Below are 16,921 nucleotides of genomic sequence, written 5' to 3'. Positions count from 1 at the left end.
GAGGCTAGAAGGAGGATGAGCCCTTGCTTGCCATGGGGAGCCCTGGCGTGGGGGGGCATGGTGGGGCTTGAGCCCTGAAGCTTCATGGTGGGGTGGCAGCTGGGTGCGGCAGACACGAAGGGCTGGCCCTGTGCCCCCCCCCCCCCGATCCGAGGCAGAGCGAAGCACAGGGGTGGCTTAATGACAGGGACTTGGGGGACCCCAATGGGTGGGGCAGAGCTCCCCATTGCCCCCACTGAGTAGGAATTTGGTGGGGTTCCCACCCACGCCCAGGGCAGCTCTTGGGGAGGGGGTGCCACAGGCAAGGGCTGAGGGGCCTGGCAGGAGCTATGGGGCGCAGCGGAGCCGTGGGGCGGCTTCCAGCTTGGACCGGGTCATCGGTCAGGAGGGCTCTGCCCTCGCCGTACCCCAGGTTAATGATTGCCGAGGCTATATGAGCCCTGCCTTTCCCACCCGCTTCCCTGCCCAGAGCCACAGCACCAGCCCAGCCTTCGCGCCAGCCGGGTAAGAGGGGGGCCTTGGAGCCCGTCCCCGTGGCTTCAGGCCTTGCAGGCACCCAGAGCTTCGGGGGGGGGTGCTGCTTTCCTGGTGGGGCGGACGTGGGCGAACTCGACGTCTCCTCCCAGGGCTGGGCTGGGGTTGGCACCTCGCCGGGTTCCCTGCCTGCTGCCGCGGCCTACCTGCTGCACGGAGGGGAAACGGGATCTACGTGGTACCGGGGGGGCCAGTAGCCCCTGCCCCCAGCTTGCCACTGCCCCGCTGACCCCCTACCCTGGTCTGGCCCTGGGGTGCAGAGGAGGAGGATGGGGAGAGGGAATGATGGGGGCTGGGGATGCCGGGGCTGGGGGACGGAAGCAAAAGGGGTGTCTCTGTGGGTGTCCCTGCTGCTGGAAAGGGTTGGGGGGGGCTGCTGGAGAGGGGGTTTGGGGACAGGGGGGTGGGAGGTGCCGGGGAGGGTTGTGGTGCTGGGTGTTCTCGGGGAGGGGGGGACGGGGACTGTGGGAGGAGGGATGCCAGCGGGACCAGCCGGGCTGCAAAAGCCATTGTGTGATCCCCAAATCTCACTGCCCCTCGTTAGGATCCCTGGGGACGGTCCCCTGCTGCCAGCCCGCCCTGGGCCACCAAGCAGCCCCCTCCCTGGGCGGGGTGACGGTGGGGCCCGAGTGGGATGCTCGGGGGTGATGCTCATCTCCCTCCCCAGGTGCACCATGGTGGAGGTGACGGTGACGCCGCAGTCCTCGCTGGCCGACCGGCCGGTGCAGGTGCAGGTGCGGGGGCTGTCCCCCTCCCAGCTGGTCACCCTGCGGGCATCGCTGACGGACGAACAGGGCGAGCGCTTCCAGGCGCGCGCCTTCTTCCGCGCCGACGGGGCGGGCGAGGTGGATCCCGGGCGCCACGCCGCCCTGGGTGGCAGCTACGCCGGTGTCTGGCCCATGGGGCTCTTCTGGTTCCTGCAGCCCGACACCCTCTTCCGACGGCTGGTCAAGCGGGACGTGGCCGGCAGCCCCTTCCTCGTCCGCCTGGAGGTCTTCGATGGCCTCTGCCTGGTCACCGGACCCCAGGACCAGCCGCTGGCCTCCTGCGAGGCTGAGCGGTGGTACGTGGGTCCCGGCATGCAACGGGTGCCCATCCGGGAGGGCAGGGTCCGTGGGGCCCTCTTCCTGCCACCCGGTGAGAAACGGGGTGCGAGGAACCCCAGGCTGCCTGGCCTCGGTCCCCCTGGGGACGCCCCGGGGCCAGGCAGGACCCCCAGGGTGCGGGATGGCACCGGTGGCTCCTCTGCCCCCGGCAGTGATGGTCTCTCTGGCTGTCCGCAGGACCGGGACCCTTCCCCGGGGTGATTGACCTGTTCGGGGGCGCGGGTGGCCTCATTGAGTTCCGCGCGGGGCTGCTGGCCAGCCGGGGCTTCGCGGTGCTGGCGCTGGCCTTCTTCGCCTACGACGACCTGCCCCGCGCCCTGACCCAGCTCGACCTGGAGTATTTTGAGGAGGCGGCCGAGCTGCTCCTCCGGCACCCCAAGGTGAGCCCTGCAGCGTGGCCCCTGCGAGCAGGGACGTCCTGGTGAGCAGGGGTGTCCTGGGGACTGGGGACATAGAGTGAGTGAGATGTCCTGGTGACCAGGGATGTCCTGATAAGCAAGATGTCCTGGTGACTGGGGACATCCCAGTGAGCAGGATGTCCTGGTGACCAGGGATGTCCCAGTGAGTAGGTTGTCCTAGTGACTGGGGATGTCCTGGCAAGCAACGGATGTCCCAGTGAAAGGGATGTCCTGGTGACTGGGGACATCCCAGTGAGCAGGATGTCCTGAAGACCAGGAACGTCCTGGTGAGCGGGATGTCCTGGTGACCAGGGATGTCCCAGTGAGTAGGTTGTCCTAGTGACTGGGGATGTCCTGGCAAGCAACGGATGTCCCAGTGAGAGAGATGTCCTGGTGATCTTGGGATGTCCTGGCAAGCAGGGATGTCCTGGTGACTGGGGACATCCCAGTGAGCAGGATGTCCTGAAGACCAGGGATGTCATGGTGAGCGGGATGTCCTGGTGACCAGGGATGTCCCAGTGAGTAGGTTGTCCTAGTGACTGGGGATGTCCTGGCAAGCAACGGATGTCCCAGTGGGATGTCCTGGTGCCCAGGGGATGTCCTGGCAAGCAGGGATGTCCTGGTGACTGGGGACATCCCAGTGAGCGGGATGTCCTGGTGACCAGCAATGCTCCGGCAAGTGGGTTGTCCTCGTGACTGGGGCCATCCCGGTGACGTCCCGGTGAGCGGTGCTGCCAGCTGGCTCTGTTTCCCCCCGCTGCAGGTGCGAGGCCCCGGCCTGGGTGTCATTGGCGTCTCCAAAGGAGCAGAGGTGGCCCTGGCCATGGCCACCTTCCTCCCGCAGGTGGTAGCCACGGTGTGGATCAACGGCACAGCCTTCCTCCATGGCAACCCGCTGATCTACAAGGACCTCCGCATCCCCCCCATCCCCTACTACACCGAGCGTGTCATCTTCACGGAGGTGGGGGCCTTGGACAACTCGGCCATCTTCGCCGACCCCCGGGACCCCGCGTACAGCGCCTCGGCCATCCCGGCCGAGAAGGTCCGGGGGAAGGTCCTCTTCGTGGTGGGGGAGGCCGACCGCAGCTTCAACAGCAAGCTCTTCGCCGAGCTGGCCATGGCACGGATGCCGCCGGAGAGCTGCCGCCTCCTCTCCTACCCCGGGGCCGGGCACTTGATCGAGCCCCCCGGTTCACCCCTCTGCAGCATCTCCAGCATCCGGGGCACCCCCCGGCCAGTGGTGTGGGGGGGTGAAGCCCAATCCCACGCCAAGGCTCAGGAGCACTCGTGGCAGGAGATCGTCCAGTTCTTGGAGCTCCACTTGGGCCCCACCGCCACCATGAAGCTGTGATGGCCGTGGGGAGGGGGAAAAGGGGTCGGGGCTGCACCCGAGCTCGTCACCCCACTCAATAAAGTGCACCCCACCAGCCGGCGCTGCCTGGTCCTGCCTGCGCTCATGGGATGGGGACACCAGGTCCCGGCAACGGCATGCGGGAAGACCCTCCCTTATATATATATAGGTATTCATATAGGCACAGGCACGGCTCAGGGGGTTGTGGGGGTGTCGCTGTAGCTGATAACCGCTCTTTAATGAGGCGGTTAAGGTTTTAGGGGGGCCACAGCCAAACCCCCGGCTCTGCACACCCTTGCACCATAAGTCCAGGTTCGGTGCCGCGTGCCGGTGCCGCGTGCTGGTGGGTTTTCCCCTGGGAATGCTGAGGATAGCAGCTCCCGTGAGGTTTTAAACCCCCCAAACTCTGTGGCTGGCACCTGGGCTGGGATGGAGGATGGCAAATGGGCATCGGGGCATGTTCACACCCGGTACGTGCCGGGGCAGGGTGCAGCAGCCGGCCGTGACCGCCACAGCGGCGAGGGGTGGGTGGGGGTGACTCAGTTTAGTCCGCAATAAAGATAAGACCCAGAAGGGAAAGTTCTGGAGAGGGAGGCAGAGGGAACCCACAAAGCGCTGCGCTCAGCAGCCGGCCAAGGGGACCAAGGTCCTTCCTCCCCATCCCGGGGCGCCGGCGAAACTGGGCTCCGGCTTTCCGTGGCGTGCCCGCCCATCGCTTGACCGCAGCCGGCTCCCCGTTCGCCTTCCTGCGGGGACCTCGGGGGGACGAGCATCCCGGGGCTCAGTCCCCCCCACCCCATGGCACAGCTGGCGGGACCGTGACCACCCTTGCTCGAGGGCGAGGGCAGCACCCAGCCTGCCAGGCACAAGAGTGGGGTGCTGGGGAGCACCCCAGAGCTGAAGAAGGTGACAGCCGGGCCGAGGGGTGGCCTGGGGACCCCTGGCCCCGCGCCATGCTCAGGGCAGCAGTCTCGATTCCCCATTCACAGGAACAGTTTCTCCCGACTCCTCGTCTTCCCCGGGACAAAGTGCTCCTTGAAGGACTTTCGGTTCCCCCGGGGCACTGCTGGTGGGGCAGAGCCGGGGCGTGCAGCCGCCGAGGGGGAGGAATTTGGGGAAAACTGCCCTATTCCTCAGCCCCCAGACCTCACCGGAGCCACGCCGCCATGCTCCCCCAGTCCCTCCGCAGGCTCCCAGTCCTACGGCTGCCCCGGCAGCGGGGTGTCCATCGGGGAGCCGGATGCCACCGTGGTCCCCACCGGTGTGCGGCAAACCCCAAGGCTGTGGGGCAAGGGGGAGGTGGGCACACACTAGCCCCCTCCTTCCACCCGGATGGCTTGGTCCGGCTGGGCATCCCGGCCGGTGGCGTTTCCATTCCCCGTTCACAGGGACAAACTGTTTCTTTGAACAGCTTTCGGTTCCTCCCCGGTCACCCCGGCACGGCCACGGGAGGTGACTGCGGGGCCGGGGGCAGCGAGGTCGCTGGCGGCAGGGGAGCGAGGAGCCCTGGGCAGAGCTCGTCCCCCCGCCACGGGGCAGGAGGCACCGTCCCGGCATGGCCCCACCGGTCATCTGACCCCCCCCCCCGCCGCGTCCCAGCCGGATGGGTATAAATCTGTGGCCCCAGTGCCGACCGACGGAGAGCCCCGTGCTCCGGCCTCGTGTGCCGTCACCGCCATGGGACGGAGCTGCTCCTTCCTCCTGCTGCTGCTCCTCCTGCCCCCGGGGCCGGGAGCCGCCTTCTCGCTTCTGCGGTACCGCTACGACTGCGGAGACTATGGCATGCAGCTGCTGGCGTACCCCACCCGCGGCCGCACCGTCCGCTTCAAAGTCATGGGTGAGTGGGGGACAAGCGGGCACGAGCTCCTTCCCGGCTCACCTTGGGGTGGCGTGTGCCGGATCGCCCTGGGTTACCCCAAAACCCGAGTGCTCCGCGGTGATGGGATGAGCCCAACGGCTTGAATGAGGTTTCAGTGCGGGGCCGCGCTGCCGGGGAAGGTTTCTGTGTGCCTGCCTCCCCGGGGAACATCACGGCACCCGGTTGTGCCACCTCACCCCCTCCCCGTGCCTACGGTGTCCCCGCAGACGAGTTCGGTACCCACTTTGACGTGGCCAACTGCTCCATCTGCCTCCACTGGCTCAACACCGGGGCGGATGGTGCCGTTGTCTTCTCCTCTGGCTACGAGGGCTGCCACGTCCTGGTGAAGGTGAGTCTCCCGTCCCACCCGCGGTCCCCCCTGGTGCTGGTGGGCTGGGGGTGACTGTCCCTCCTGCCCCGCCGCAGGAGGACCGCTACGTCCTGAGGGTGCAGCTGGAGGAGATGCTGCTCAGCGGGGTCCTGGCCGCCTCCTATGAAGTCAACATGACCTGCCCGCAGCCGGGGGACTACGAAAGCCACACGGACGGCAATGGGCACACCGAGCACCGGGCTGGTCGGGGCAACAACGTCCACCATTCCCAGGCTGACGTCCTTGTCCCCCTGTCCCAGCCTGGTCTCCTGCGCCACGTGTCCCAGTCCGCCCTCACCCTCCCGGGACCCCAGCTCTCTCCCCAAGCCCACTCGGAGCAGGGTCACCCCGTGGCTCACACCCAGCCGGTCCTGGTGCACCCCGGGCTGCAGCCCCAACCCCAGCCCAGCCTGGTTCGCCCGGGGCTTCAGTCCCAGCCAGGGATGGGTCACCCCATCGCCCAACCCCAGCAGGGCTTAATACGCCCGGGCACGCAGCTCCCAGCCCAGCCTGGGCTGCTGCACCCTGGGGCTCAAACCCAACCGGGACTTCTCCGTCCAGGGGTTCAGACCCAAAACCAGCCTGGGCTGCTGCACCCCGGGGCTCAAACCCAACTGGGACTTCTCCGTCCGGGGCTTCAGACCCAAAACCAGCCTGGGCTGCTGCACCCCGGAGCTCAGACCCAACCGGGACTTCTCCGTCCGGGGGTTCAGACCCAAAACCAGCCTGGGCTGCTGCACCCCGGAGCTCAGATGCAACCGGGACTTCTCCGTCCAGGGGTTCAGACCCAAAACCAGCCTGGGCTGCTGCACCCCGGAGCTCAGACCCAACCGGGACTTCTCCATCCGGGGGTTCAGACCCAAAACCAGCCTGGGCTGCTGCACCCCGGAGCTCAAACCCAACCAGGACTTCTCCATCCGGGAGTTCAGACCCGAAACCAGCCTGGGCTGCTGCACCCCGGTATCCAGTCTGGCTTAATGCACTCTGGTGCTCAGACTCAAGCAGGCTTTGTACGCCCAGGAGCTCAGCCCCAAAGCCAGCCGGGTTTAGCTCGTCCCAGCCTTCAGACCCACTCCCAAGCTGGTCTCCTCCGTCCTGGGCTCCAGAACCAAGCTGGGCTGCCTCACCCTGGCCCCCAGCCCCAGTCCCGGCCAGGTCTGCTGCACCCGGCTCTCCAGAGCCAAGCTGGGCTGGTACATCCCGGCCATCCACGACCGGGTCTAACGCGCCCGGGACTCCAGTCCCGACCGGGTTTGGTACGCCCGGGACTTCAGGCTCAGCTCCAGCCGGGTCTGGTGCGCCCAGGACTGCAACCCCAAGCCCAGCCTGGCTTGTTGCGTCCTGGGCTTCAATCCCAGCCCAGTCTGCTGCAATCCACGGCTCTCTTCTACCCCTCGGCAGGGGCAGGTAAGCCAATTCGGTGGGCTGGAGGAACGCAGCCGGGGCTGGGTGCTCCCTGTCCCCGGAGCAGCACGTCACAGCTGCGAGGGGATGCTCGGGGCGGGAAGGGGGATGCTCGGTGTGGGAAGGGGGATGCTTTGGCAGGGGGATGCTCGAGAGGGCAGGGCAAGGGGATGCTCGGGGGGACGCTCAGGGCAGTGTCCCCCCTTTGCCGCCCCAGGCACCCAGCTGACACGGGAGCAGTGCCAGGTGGCGGTGGGGAGGATGCCCTGCGTGGCCCCGCAGGGCCGGGAGGCATGCCTGCAGGCGGGCTGCTGCTACGACGACATGGACCGCATCGCGCCCTGCTATTACGGCAACACGGGTAGGATGCTCGAAGGGGTCCCTGGGGACGCCCCATCGCCGACCGCCTTGGCCAGCACCTGCTGGGGTGGAGAAAGGGGGCTGCAGGTCCCTGTTGCTCAGGCTGATGGAGTCGCTCCCTCCCTCGTGCCGCAGCCACCGTGCAGTGCCTGCTGGACGGGCATTTCGTCCTGGTGGTGCCACGGGGTCTCGCCACCCAACCCTACAACCTGGACAGCGTGCGCCTTGCCAGCACCCAGGCCGGCTGCGAGCCCGTCAGGGTGACGGAGACCTTCGTGATGTTCCGCTTCCCCGTCACGCAGTGCGGCACCACCGTCCAGGTGGGGATGGGTCACCCCCCACCACCACGAGACCCCCCCCTCAACCGCTCAGAGAGCGAGTGGGGACCCTGACCCCGTGTGCATGTCCGCCCCAGGCAATCGAGGACCGGCTGATCTACGAGAACCAGCTGATCTCTACCATCGATGTCCAGGGGTCCCCCCGCGGCTCCATCACGCGGGACAGCATCTACATGTAAGGGGAGGGTGGGCGAAGCTGGGCAGAGAGCCGGGACCCCCCCTCAGCAAAGCCCATCCTGCTCCCCCGCTGCTTGCAGCACCCCCGGTGCAGCTCCCCGTCTCCCACCGGTGCTTGGCGCCGGCACCACGGCACATGCCCCGGCAGCGCCCACCCCTCCTTGGGCTGGGGGAGCTGATGGGGGGGGGGGGGCTGGAGGGTGCAGGGGGCATCCACATCAGCCTCGTGGCTCACCCCACTCTGCTCCCCACAGCCTCCAAGCTCGCTGCATCTACAACGCCAGCGACCTCCTGCCGCTCCGCATGGAGGTGGCCGTGCCCCCCACGGCTGCCCCCCTGGCCATGCCGGGGCCGCTCGGGCTCCAGCTGCGCATCGCCACCGGTGAGCAGCCCATCCGCTCGTCCCCCCCACCGCTGCCCCCCACCCTCAGCCCGCTCAGCCTCTCGCCCTTCCCGCAGACGAGAGCTACAGCTCCTACCACCCCGACGGCGACTACCCCTTGGTGAGGGTGCTCCGGGACCCCATCTACGTGGAGGTTCGCCTCCTGCAGAAGACGGACCCCAACCTGGTGCTGGTCCTGCACCACTGCTGGGCGTCCCCCAGCACCGACGCCGCGGCCGAGCCCCAGTGGCCCATCCTGGTGGACGGGTGAGCAGGGGGGGACAGGAGGATGGAAGCGAGGAGGGGTGTATGCGTGTGTCACCCGCACCAACCCAGGGTCCCTCTCGCACGCCCAGGTGCCCCTTCGCAGGGGACAACTACAGGACCCAGCTCGTGCCCGTGGGACCGGCCTCGCCGCAGCTGCCCTTCCCAAGCCACTACCAGCGCTTCGTCATCTCCACCTTCACCTTCGTGGAGCCCCCCTCCATGGCGGTGCTGGAGGGAGAGGTGAGGGGGGCAGGCCTGCCCTGCAGCATCGCCCCGGGGGCTGGTCACGGACTTCAGAGGTCCCTGGTGGGACCCCTGAACCCCCTGACGTGGGCAAGCCCCCATCCCAACACCCCCAAACCCTCTCCGGCTGCCCTGTGCTGCTCCGCTCCCCGGCCCCACAGCGGCAGCAGGGAGACCCACGCTGCTTGGATTGGGGGGGGGGGGGGCGCGTTCCTTGGGGCCCCCAGCAACATCGGCCACTGACTCTGGCCCACCCGTGGCTTCCAGGTGTACATCTCATGCAGCGCTTCCGTGTGCCACCTCGCCCAGCCCGAGCCCTGCCGGCCCTCCTGCCAGCTGGGAGTGCCCTCCCGTAAGTCTGGGTGCCGCCGGCTCCTGCTCGCCTTCTCAGCGGCAGGCGGCCGTGGGGGGAACCTCCACCTGCCCCGGCTTCCCCCCGCCAACCCCCTGCCTCTCCCCAGGAGCGCGTCGGTCTCTGGGGGACAGGAGGAGAGCTGAAGCCACGGGCACAGTCACCTCGCAGGGACACATCATCTTCCCAGAGGTCCCCAAGCTGCGGAGAGGCTGAGGCCGAAGGCGCTGGGTGAGTGCCCTCCCCTCCCTAAACTGCTCCTTCATCCCGGCTCTAACTAACTCTCTTTCTCCTCTTCCTCCTGCGCAGCTCCTGCCTCCAGCCAGATGCCGCCTGACATCTCCTGAAAAGCTGGAAAAATAAACCAGTGCATAGCACAGCTCAAGCCGGAGGCTGCGGTGGTGCTTTGTCCCTGGGGGACGGGAAGAAAGAGGAGGGTCCCCTGTCCCCGTCCCAGAGCTGGCAGCACCCACACCTCTTCCCAGCTCCCTGCCCTCAGGGGGCTGCGATGCTCCTGTCCCACCCTGCGCTTCTGCCTGCTCTGAAGGAGGAGAGGGGCTGGCACACATCACTACGGGGAATAGATCTTTATTTCTGTAATGAAACTAGGTAACTGCTTACAAAACCTGCACAGTCCTCCCCTCCCTCCCTCCCTCCACACATCCCCGCCACGATCCCGGCCACAAACATCCACCAGCGCTGGGGTTGGAGCCTTTTGTTGCATCAGTGACAACCACAGAACAGAAATCTTAAAGCCAGAAAAAAAAAAAAAAGAGACACGCACGAAACGGGAAAAGAAGAAAACTAAAACAACAAATCCATGAAGCACGGGGAAGGCGACATCCAACTTCCCCTCTGCCAACAGCTACAGCAGGGGAGCCCGGAGAAGTAACGAACCGCTTGTCTCCCTCCCACCCACCCCTATACTCCCTCCCGCCCTCCCACCCCAAACCCCAGCACGGCAGCGAGATGCCGGCCCCACGTCCGGGGCTACAGGCTGTAGAATTTCAGGCTCCGGTCCATGCCTGTCGAGGCAATGAACTTGGCGTGGTGGCCGAAAGCCACTCCTGTGGTGAGGCCGCTGTGCTCTGGGGAGGGAAGAGAGCCCGTGGTTACGGCAGCGAGGGGAGTTAGCCCCCGCCCGCTCCCCGCTGAGCGTGGCACGGGCAAAGCCAGGCCACCTCCACGCCTGCCCGTGCCGAGAAACCGAGAGCCGGGCAGCCACGGGAGGGTCTCACTGCAGGCGGAGGCGCTGATGGGGGTGGGCAGCGCTTCGCACCCCGCAGCTCGCTCTGCAGACCCAGGAGAGCGTTTCCTCTCCCCAGGAGGGGACCCACACTCCCACCTCTGCCCTCCCACAGCCCCCTCCAGCCCCAGCTCCTCACCCGTGAAGTGGAGGATTTCCGTCCACTGCTTGCAGATGTAGATCTGGACGTCCGTCCCGCCCAGGGCCAGGTAGGTACCGCTCTGGTCAAAGATGAGAGACTTCACCTGCAGAGGAAAAGGGGAACGAGGCTTCAGACCAGGCCCACGAAGCTCCAAACGGCCTCTCGGGGTACTGGGGTGGGCAGCACCTCTGCATCAGGCTCCCCCAAAGCAGAGGAGCGCAGTTGGAGCAGGCCTGGGATGGTGGGCACCGGGAGAGGCACCTGCCAGCCTGGCCGTGGTGGGGAAAAGGGGACAGTCGCACACCTCAAAGTTATTGTCCAGCTGCAATGTCTTGAAGTTCTTGAGCTTACGCAAATCCCAGAGCTTGACAGAAGAGTCGTCCGCTGCCGTGGCCAGGTAGTAGCCATTCTCGGAGAAGGCGATGCTGGTGATGGGGCCAGAGTGTCCCGGGAAGTTGGCCACGTTGGTGCGTTCCTGGGGATAAGGCAGTTAGAGACAGGCTGCCAGCAGGGAACCGCAGCACCCTCCCTCACGGCCGGGAGATCGGATCCTTGCAACCGCAGCTCAGCTCTGTATCACCCATCAGTCTGCTTCAGAGTTAAAATGCAGGCGGGGGAACAGAGACCGCGCCACTTCCACGCGCTGTCGCCCTGAACTACGGCCCAAGAGCCGGAGCTGCTCCTGCGCTGGAGCTACAGCGCATCCCTAACGCAGGGCTGCGCTGACAAATTCACAGCCGCAGGACCAAGAAAGGCCCACGTGCATCCAGCACGGACTCATCCCGCAGCAGAGCCAGGCAGCCTGCCCGCGAACCCTCCCGTCCCTCACCGATTCCCTTGGGGACGCAGCAAACGTTTTCCTGTCACAAGACAATCCCCGATCCCCAGCTACGGCACCAGAAGCGGCCGCTCTCAAGCTGAAGCTTTGTATTTTTGGAGAAAACCTCAAAAGAGATTCCCCAAAGCCCCACTCCGGCAGACACAGGCGCTGCGCCTTGGACTGAACGCGCTGCTGGGCACCAAACCAAGCACACCCCCAACACGTTGCCTCCCTGTCCCCCCCACCCTCCACACACCCAGAACCAGCCCTACCTTCAGATCCCAGATCTTGATCTGAGAGTCCATCGTCCCCGTTCCAAAAATGAGCCCGTCCGGGTGGAACTGGGCGCAGGTGAGAGCTGCAGAGACACAGGGGGGCAGATCCAGAGGGTTGGAGAGACTTTCTGACTTTGTTAGCAGGGCTCCCCCCAAGTTCTTCTGAGCTCCAGGAGCCCAGAGACCCATGGGCAGAAAAATCCCTTCTCTCCAGGCTCGCAACGGCCCCCCAGGGTGGGGATACTCAGCTGTAAGACTTACCGCAGCCGGAGCTCTCATCCGTCACCTTGGTGAGGACACGGCCTGTCTGGATATCCGAGAAAGCCCAGTACTGGAAGAGAGGAACAGCGCGTTGAGTACGGAGAGATGAGAAGCAGTGGGGGGGGCCTGTGGCCCGGGGACGGGGGTCCCACCTGGTCATCAGAAGAGCTGAGGAGGTAGTCGCCTGTTGCGTGGAGGCTCAGCCCCGTCACGGAGCCCTCGTGGGCACGGACGACCTGCACGCACGAGGCGTTGGGCACAGACCAGATCCGGATAGTGGCATCAGGAGAAGCTGAGAACACCAGCTCCTAGACAGGGACGAGGCAGGGAAGTTAACATCAAAAAACGTTCACCTCTCCAGCTGAGAGAGCTTTCCACAGGCAAGAAGTGGCCCATCACCAGTCTGCACGAGGCGGAGGCCCCACCAGAACAGAGCACCAGAAAAGGGCCCAGAAAACACGATCTAGGGCAGCCTGGCTATGAGAAAAGAGGCCAAACGCAGGTCTGAGCGCACCTGAGAGGGGTGGAAGACGACACTGGTAACCTTCTTGGAGTGCCCCTTGAGTGTCGCCAGGATCTGCTCCGAGCTCTTATCAAAGACGATGACGTTTTTATCAGCCCCGCCTGGAAAACAAAGCAGGGAGCGGTGAGAGATGGGAGTCTGTGGCCAACCAAGTCCAAGTCCACCCACCTTTCCTGGGGACCACCGTCCTGAGAAGCTTTGCCATGAGGTGAGAGAATCCCTCGCACCCCTTGCCCCACCTCTATCCCCCAAAAGCACAGAGAAAGGGAACTGCTCCCAGGCAGCCGCAGGCTCTTAGCTGACACCACGCAGTCCCCAGCAAGCGGAGGCTCCCTTACCAGTGAGGATCTTGTTGGTGTCGGAAGGACAGAGGTCCAAGGCAAGGATCCCTGGGATGCTGGCACTGTGCAGCCCCTGCGCGAGGTAGGAGGACGCCAGATTAATGCCGCAAGCAAGAAAATGCCCCCAAAAGGTATTAAGAGGCCCTTGAGCGAGCCCAGGGTGCTTCATTCCGACAGCGGGAGCCTGCGCCGCATCTATTCCAGCACAGGTCCCTGCTGGCTGTGGCACAGAGAGTCCCAGCAGCAGATCTGTCACTTATCGATGCTGCGAAGCGGCACAGGAGAGGCCCCGATGCCCAGCTTTGAGTTTTTGAGCCTCCACCCGCATCACGGCACTCACCACATGCGAGGCGACCTGCCGGTACTTGCTGAGTTCCTCCGGCTTCACCAGCTCCTCTGGAACCGTCTTGCCTCTCTGCAAAAGGAAAACGGTGCGGAAATAAACATCGGCCTTTCTCGGGGCAGGGCACGTCCTGGCTGCCGCAGCATCTTCGGAGCGAAACGGGGCCGCTTACCTTCTTACGCTCCGTGGTCAGCACCGTAGCCTTGTCTTGAAGCTGCAAAACATGAGAAGGGTGGTCGCAGACTGACTGGGGCTCCCACGGGGGGAGGCTGGAGTAAAGCCGCTGCTGAAGGCTGTAGCAGCACAAGTGGAAGACCCCTTACCTTCTGGATGATCTCGGGGGTCATGCCCGCAAGCTCTCCCAGATCCATGGATTCCCCAGCTCCCTGCACGGGACAGAGAAGGGGGCTGGTTACACCCAGAGAAGGAACACAGGGGAAAGGAGTGGAGATTGGCAGCGGGGGACCAAGGGGAAGAATCCGAGACAGGCAGTGGGGACTCACCGCCACATTTGGTTGAGAGGACGGCACCGTCTGGGGCACGATGAGGCCAGCCTGCGGCTTCAGAGTGGCCAAAGCTGCGGAGGCAGAGAAAGGCTGTGAGTTTAACAGGCACTTGGAGGTGGAAGGAGATGGTGTCCAGCGCAGCGATCACTACCAAAACTACCCGCTGCTGAGCCACATGCTTCTCGCTCCTTCCCAGCTCCCCCATCCCTGAGGCCCACAGCCCCCACCCCACGCCACGTCACCTTCTCTGGCGGCGGTGACCTCCTTGGTGAGCCGAGCAATGACACGGCAGGCGGCATCGTGCTGGTAGAGCGCGTGGGACAGCTCCTGGCGCGTAGTCTGCAGCTGCTGGCGGAGGGTGAAGCTGTGCAGCATGACGGCATCCTAGTGGGACGAGGCAGCGTTAAGGCAGGCAGGGAAACGGGTTAGTCCCAGTGCAGGCAGCTGCCGGCACTCAGGTGCGTTCCACGACCCAGCACTTACCCACTCATCCTGGAGGGCTTTCAGGATGGCCGGGATGCTCGTGGCAGACGGAGGCTTGGGCCGGATCGGGTGGGCGACTGCCAAAGAGACAGCGTGAACACATCAACCGTGTCCTCAACGCTCCTGTCAATCCCTTTAGATGGCCGCACTGCTGCCTCCACACCCCCCAACAACCTGATCCCCACAGCTCAGCTTTCCGAGCGCATCAGGTTTGCCTCCCCTCCCGGCTATCAGGGAGAGCATCGCTGATCAGTCCCTCGGGAAATACTTTTTCAGGGTGCCAGCACCCCCCTGGGGACTCACAGCTCCCCCCAGACCGGACACGGTGGCCAAGTTTGGCGTCTGCTCGGGGTCCCCCCATCGCTCCTCCGAGCGTTTTCTTCTGGGCCTACTCCGGTCCTCCTGTCCTACTTAGGACAAGAAGAAATGGCCTCAAGTTGTGCCAGGGGAGGTTCAGGCTGGATATTAGGAAAAATTTCTTTACTGCGAGAGTGGTGAAGCACTGGAAGAGGCTGCCCAGGGAGGTGGTGGAGTCACCATCCCTGGAGGTGTTCAAGGAACATGTGGAGGTGGCACTGCGGGACATGGTTTAGTGGGCATGGTGGGGTTGGGGTGATGGTTGGACTTGATGGTCTTACAGGTCTTTTCTGACCTTAATGATTCTGTGATTCTGTGATCTGCACTGCAGAAGACTAAGAATCTTATGCAAAATTGAAAGCAAAGAAAGGGCTAGGGATACTTCAGCAAGTGGGACTCCAGGAGGAAGGATTATGGACCCCGTCAGGAAGGGGAAACTAGGATTAGGAGACTGAAGAACCAATTAATCAAAGGCTAAATAAAGAAATTACATACTCCAGGTAGAGCAGGGGCAGACAGTTTGAAAAGAGTGGAGGGAGTACGTAAAAAGGATGAAGACTTTGAGGAATTAGCCAAAAGGCTGTTCCCACCCACTCTTTATATGTGAGGAGCTTTATTGTGGAGGGTCACTCTCAAGTACAGGACAGCTTACTGGGCAAAAGAAGGACAGAAAAAAAACCCCTAAATTATTTCTTTTTATGAGCCATCACCGCTGGAAATGACTGGAAAGGTTCTGACAGAGGGGAAGCTGGCTGAGTTACTCATTGGGTACAGACCTGTAAAGCACCTCAGTTAATGGGACCTGCGGGGCTGCTGCTCTGTGCAGTTACCTGAAAGGGGGTTGTGGGGAGGTGGGTGTTGGTCTCTTCTCCCAGGTGACAAGTGATAGGACAAGAGGGAATGGCCTCAAGTTGCACCAGGGGAGGTTTAGGCTGGATATGAGGAAAAATTCCTTTACGGAGAGCGGTGAAGCACTGGAAGAGGCTGCCCAGGGAGGTGGTGGAGTCACCATCACTGGAGGTGTTCAAGGAACGTGTGGAGGTGGCACTGCGGGACATGGTTTAGTGGGGATGGTGGGGTTGGGGTGATGGTTGGACGTGATGATCTTACAGGTCTTTTCTAACCTTAGTGATTCCGTGATTCTGTTATCGCTCTCTACAATTACCTGAAAGGGGGTTGTGGTGAGGTGGGTGCTGGTCTCATCTCCCATGTAACCAGCGATAAAATGAGAGGGAATGGCCTGAAGTTGCACCAGGGGAAGTTTAGGCTGGATATTAGGAAAAATGTCTTTCCTGAGAGAGCGGTGAAGCACTGGAAGAGGCTGCCCAGGGAGGCGGTGGAGTCACCATCCCTGGAGGTGTTCAAGGGACGTGTGGAGGTGGCACTGCGGGACATGGTTTAGTGGGCATGGTGGGGTTGGGTTGGTGGTTGGACTTGATGATCTTACAGGTCTTTTCCAACCGTAGTGATTCTGTGATTCTGTCCTCCTGCGCCATCACTCACGTTAATACACCCACCTGCACCCAAAACAACCTGCGCCCCTCCATCCCCGCCCCTGACACGGGGGTCCCCCGGGGAGAAGCGGCACAACCCCCCCCCCAACCGCTACCTTTGATGTCGATGAGCTGCTCCTCGGAGAGGGGCTGGTTGTTAACGGGGTCGGTACCGTTCTCCGCGATGTACTTCTCGATCAGCCGCCGCTCGTAGACGTGGTTGGAGACCGGGGAGACGCAGGGGTGCTCGGGGACCTCGTTGGAAACTGCGGAGGGGAGGGAGGGAGGGGAGCGGGGGTTACCGCACCGCCGAGGGCCCGGCGGGGCCCACCGGTCGCCGCCCCCCCGCCGACCGCCCGGTAACCCCCCGCCCGGTAACCCCCCGCCCGGTAAACCCGCCCTCGGGGCCTCCTCCGCGCTCACTAGAGCAGATGAGAGCCATGGCGGACACCGGGTAGCCGCGGCCTTCCGCCTGCGGCCCGCTCCGGTTCCGGTCGCGGTTCCGGTTTTGGTTCCGGTTCCGGGCGGCGCGCGCGGCGGCCGCGACGTTCCCAACGCCTCACGCGGGAGCCGCCGCCACCACCACCACCACCGCCGCCGCCGGAAACGGAAACGCTCCCGGCCTGCACCGCGCGCTCCCGCCCCCGGGAACGGCGCCTCCCGGCATGCCCCGCGCGCCGCCACGGGGCCACTCCCCCTCCCGCTGCGGGGAGGGGAGGGGGCGTTGTCATAGCGACCAGGTCCCGGCATGCAACGGGGGGCGGCGGCTCCGGACTACAGGTCCCGTCGTGCCCCGCGGCGGTAGGGGTGTCCGCGCGCTCCGGCCCGCCCGGCTCCGCAGCGCCCCCGCGCGGTGGCGGTGAGCGCTGCTCCGCCGAGGGGGGTCCGGGGGGTGGATGGGACGGGGGGGGGGTCAGACGGCGGGGGGGGGGGGGGGGGCGGTGTCGGGGGGACCGAGGCGGGGGGGGGGAGAGGTGGAGTGGTGGGCCCG

The 16,921-nt window shown here is 64.6% G+C and overlaps 3 protein-coding genes across 3 annotated transcripts; 2 read left to right on the top strand and 1 right to left on the bottom strand.

The window, feature by feature from the left end:
• Window positions 1–1,196: 1,196 nt before the first annotated feature.
• Window positions 1,197–3,389, top strand: LOC132318479 (acyl-coenzyme A amino acid N-acyltransferase 2-like). Its single transcript, XM_059825993.1, has 3 exons — window positions 1,197–1,671; window positions 1,818–2,020; window positions 2,802–3,389. Exons 1-3 carry the CDS (start codon window positions 1,209–1,211, stop codon window positions 3,387–3,389), a joined length of 1,254 nt encoding a protein of 417 aa, XP_059681976.1. The 5' UTR covers window positions 1,197–1,208.
• Window positions 3,390–5,066: 1,677 nt separating this feature from the next.
• On the top strand, window positions 5,067–9,356 carry ZP1 (zona pellucida glycoprotein 1). The gene is made up of 12 exons (XM_059826092.1): window positions 5,067–5,226; window positions 5,475–5,596; window positions 5,674–6,912; window positions 6,976–7,024; window positions 7,239–7,382; window positions 7,517–7,701; window positions 7,797–7,894; window positions 8,151–8,278; window positions 8,356–8,545; window positions 8,635–8,785; window positions 9,056–9,140; window positions 9,250–9,356. The coding sequence occupies exons 1-12, from the start codon at window positions 5,067–5,069 to the stop codon at window positions 9,354–9,356; spliced, it is 2,658 nt and encodes an 885-aa protein (XP_059682075.1).
• A 755-nt stretch (window positions 9,357–10,111) lies between these two features.
• On the bottom strand, window positions 10,112–16,447 carry PRPF19 (pre-mRNA processing factor 19). Its single transcript, XM_059825827.1, has 16 exons — window positions 16,354–16,447; window positions 16,047–16,196; window positions 14,081–14,157; window positions 13,840–13,981; window positions 13,595–13,668; window positions 13,415–13,477; window positions 13,264–13,305; window positions 13,089–13,163; window positions 12,746–12,821; window positions 12,399–12,508; window positions 12,037–12,192; window positions 11,885–11,954; window positions 11,621–11,706; window positions 10,833–11,003; window positions 10,526–10,631; window positions 10,112–10,228 (listed from the first exon to the last, which is right to left on the bottom strand). The coding sequence occupies exons 1-16, from the start codon at window positions 16,370–16,372 to the stop codon at window positions 10,131–10,133; spliced, it is 1,515 nt and encodes a 504-aa protein (XP_059681810.1). The 5' UTR covers window positions 16,373–16,447; the 3' UTR covers window positions 10,112–10,130.
• Window positions 16,448–16,921: the final 474 nt, after the last annotated feature.

The sequence above is a fragment of the Gavia stellata genome, chromosome 17 (genome assembly GCF_030936135.1).
Source record: "Gavia stellata isolate bGavSte3 chromosome 17, bGavSte3.hap2, whole genome shotgun sequence".
In the NCBI taxonomy this organism is placed as follows: domain Eukaryota; kingdom Metazoa; phylum Chordata; class Aves; order Gaviiformes; family Gaviidae; genus Gavia; species Gavia stellata.
Note: the sequence above shows the minus strand (reverse complement) of the source record. Positions and strands in the feature narration are given on the sequence as shown.

Coding starts and splice junctions, on each gene's coding strand:
- LOC132318479 (XM_059825993.1), top strand. CDS start 1,209: ATGGTGGAGGTGACGGTGACGCCGCAGTCCTCGCTGGCCGACCGGCCG. Junction 1,672..1,817: donor GGCCCTCTTCCTGCCACCCG/GTGAGAAACGGG, acceptor GGCTGTCCGCAG/GACCGGGACCCTTCCCCGGG. Junction 2,021..2,801: donor TGCTCCTCCGGCACCCCAAG/GTGAGCCCTGCA, acceptor CCCCCGCTGCAG/GTGCGAGGCCCCGGCCTGGG.
- ZP1 (XM_059826092.1), top strand. CDS start 5,067: ATGGGACGGAGCTGCTCCTTCCTCCTGCTGCTGCTCCTCCTGCCCCCG. Junction 8,279..8,355: donor CCAGCTGCGCATCGCCACCG/GTGAGCAGCCCA, acceptor CCCTTCCCGCAG/ACGAGAGCTACAGCTCCTAC. Junction 9,141..9,249: donor CCAGCTGGGAGTGCCCTCCC/GTAAGTCTGGGT, acceptor GCCTCTCCCCAG/GAGCGCGTCGGTCTCTGGGG.
- PRPF19 (XM_059825827.1), bottom strand. Junction 11,955..12,036: donor TCAGCTCTTCTGATGACCAG/GTGGGACCCCCG, acceptor CCTCTCTTCCAG/TACTGGGCTTTCTCGGATAT. Junction 11,004..11,620: donor TCAAGATCTGGGATCTGAAG/GTAGGGCTGGTT, acceptor CCTTATCCCCAG/GAACGCACCAACGTGGCCAA.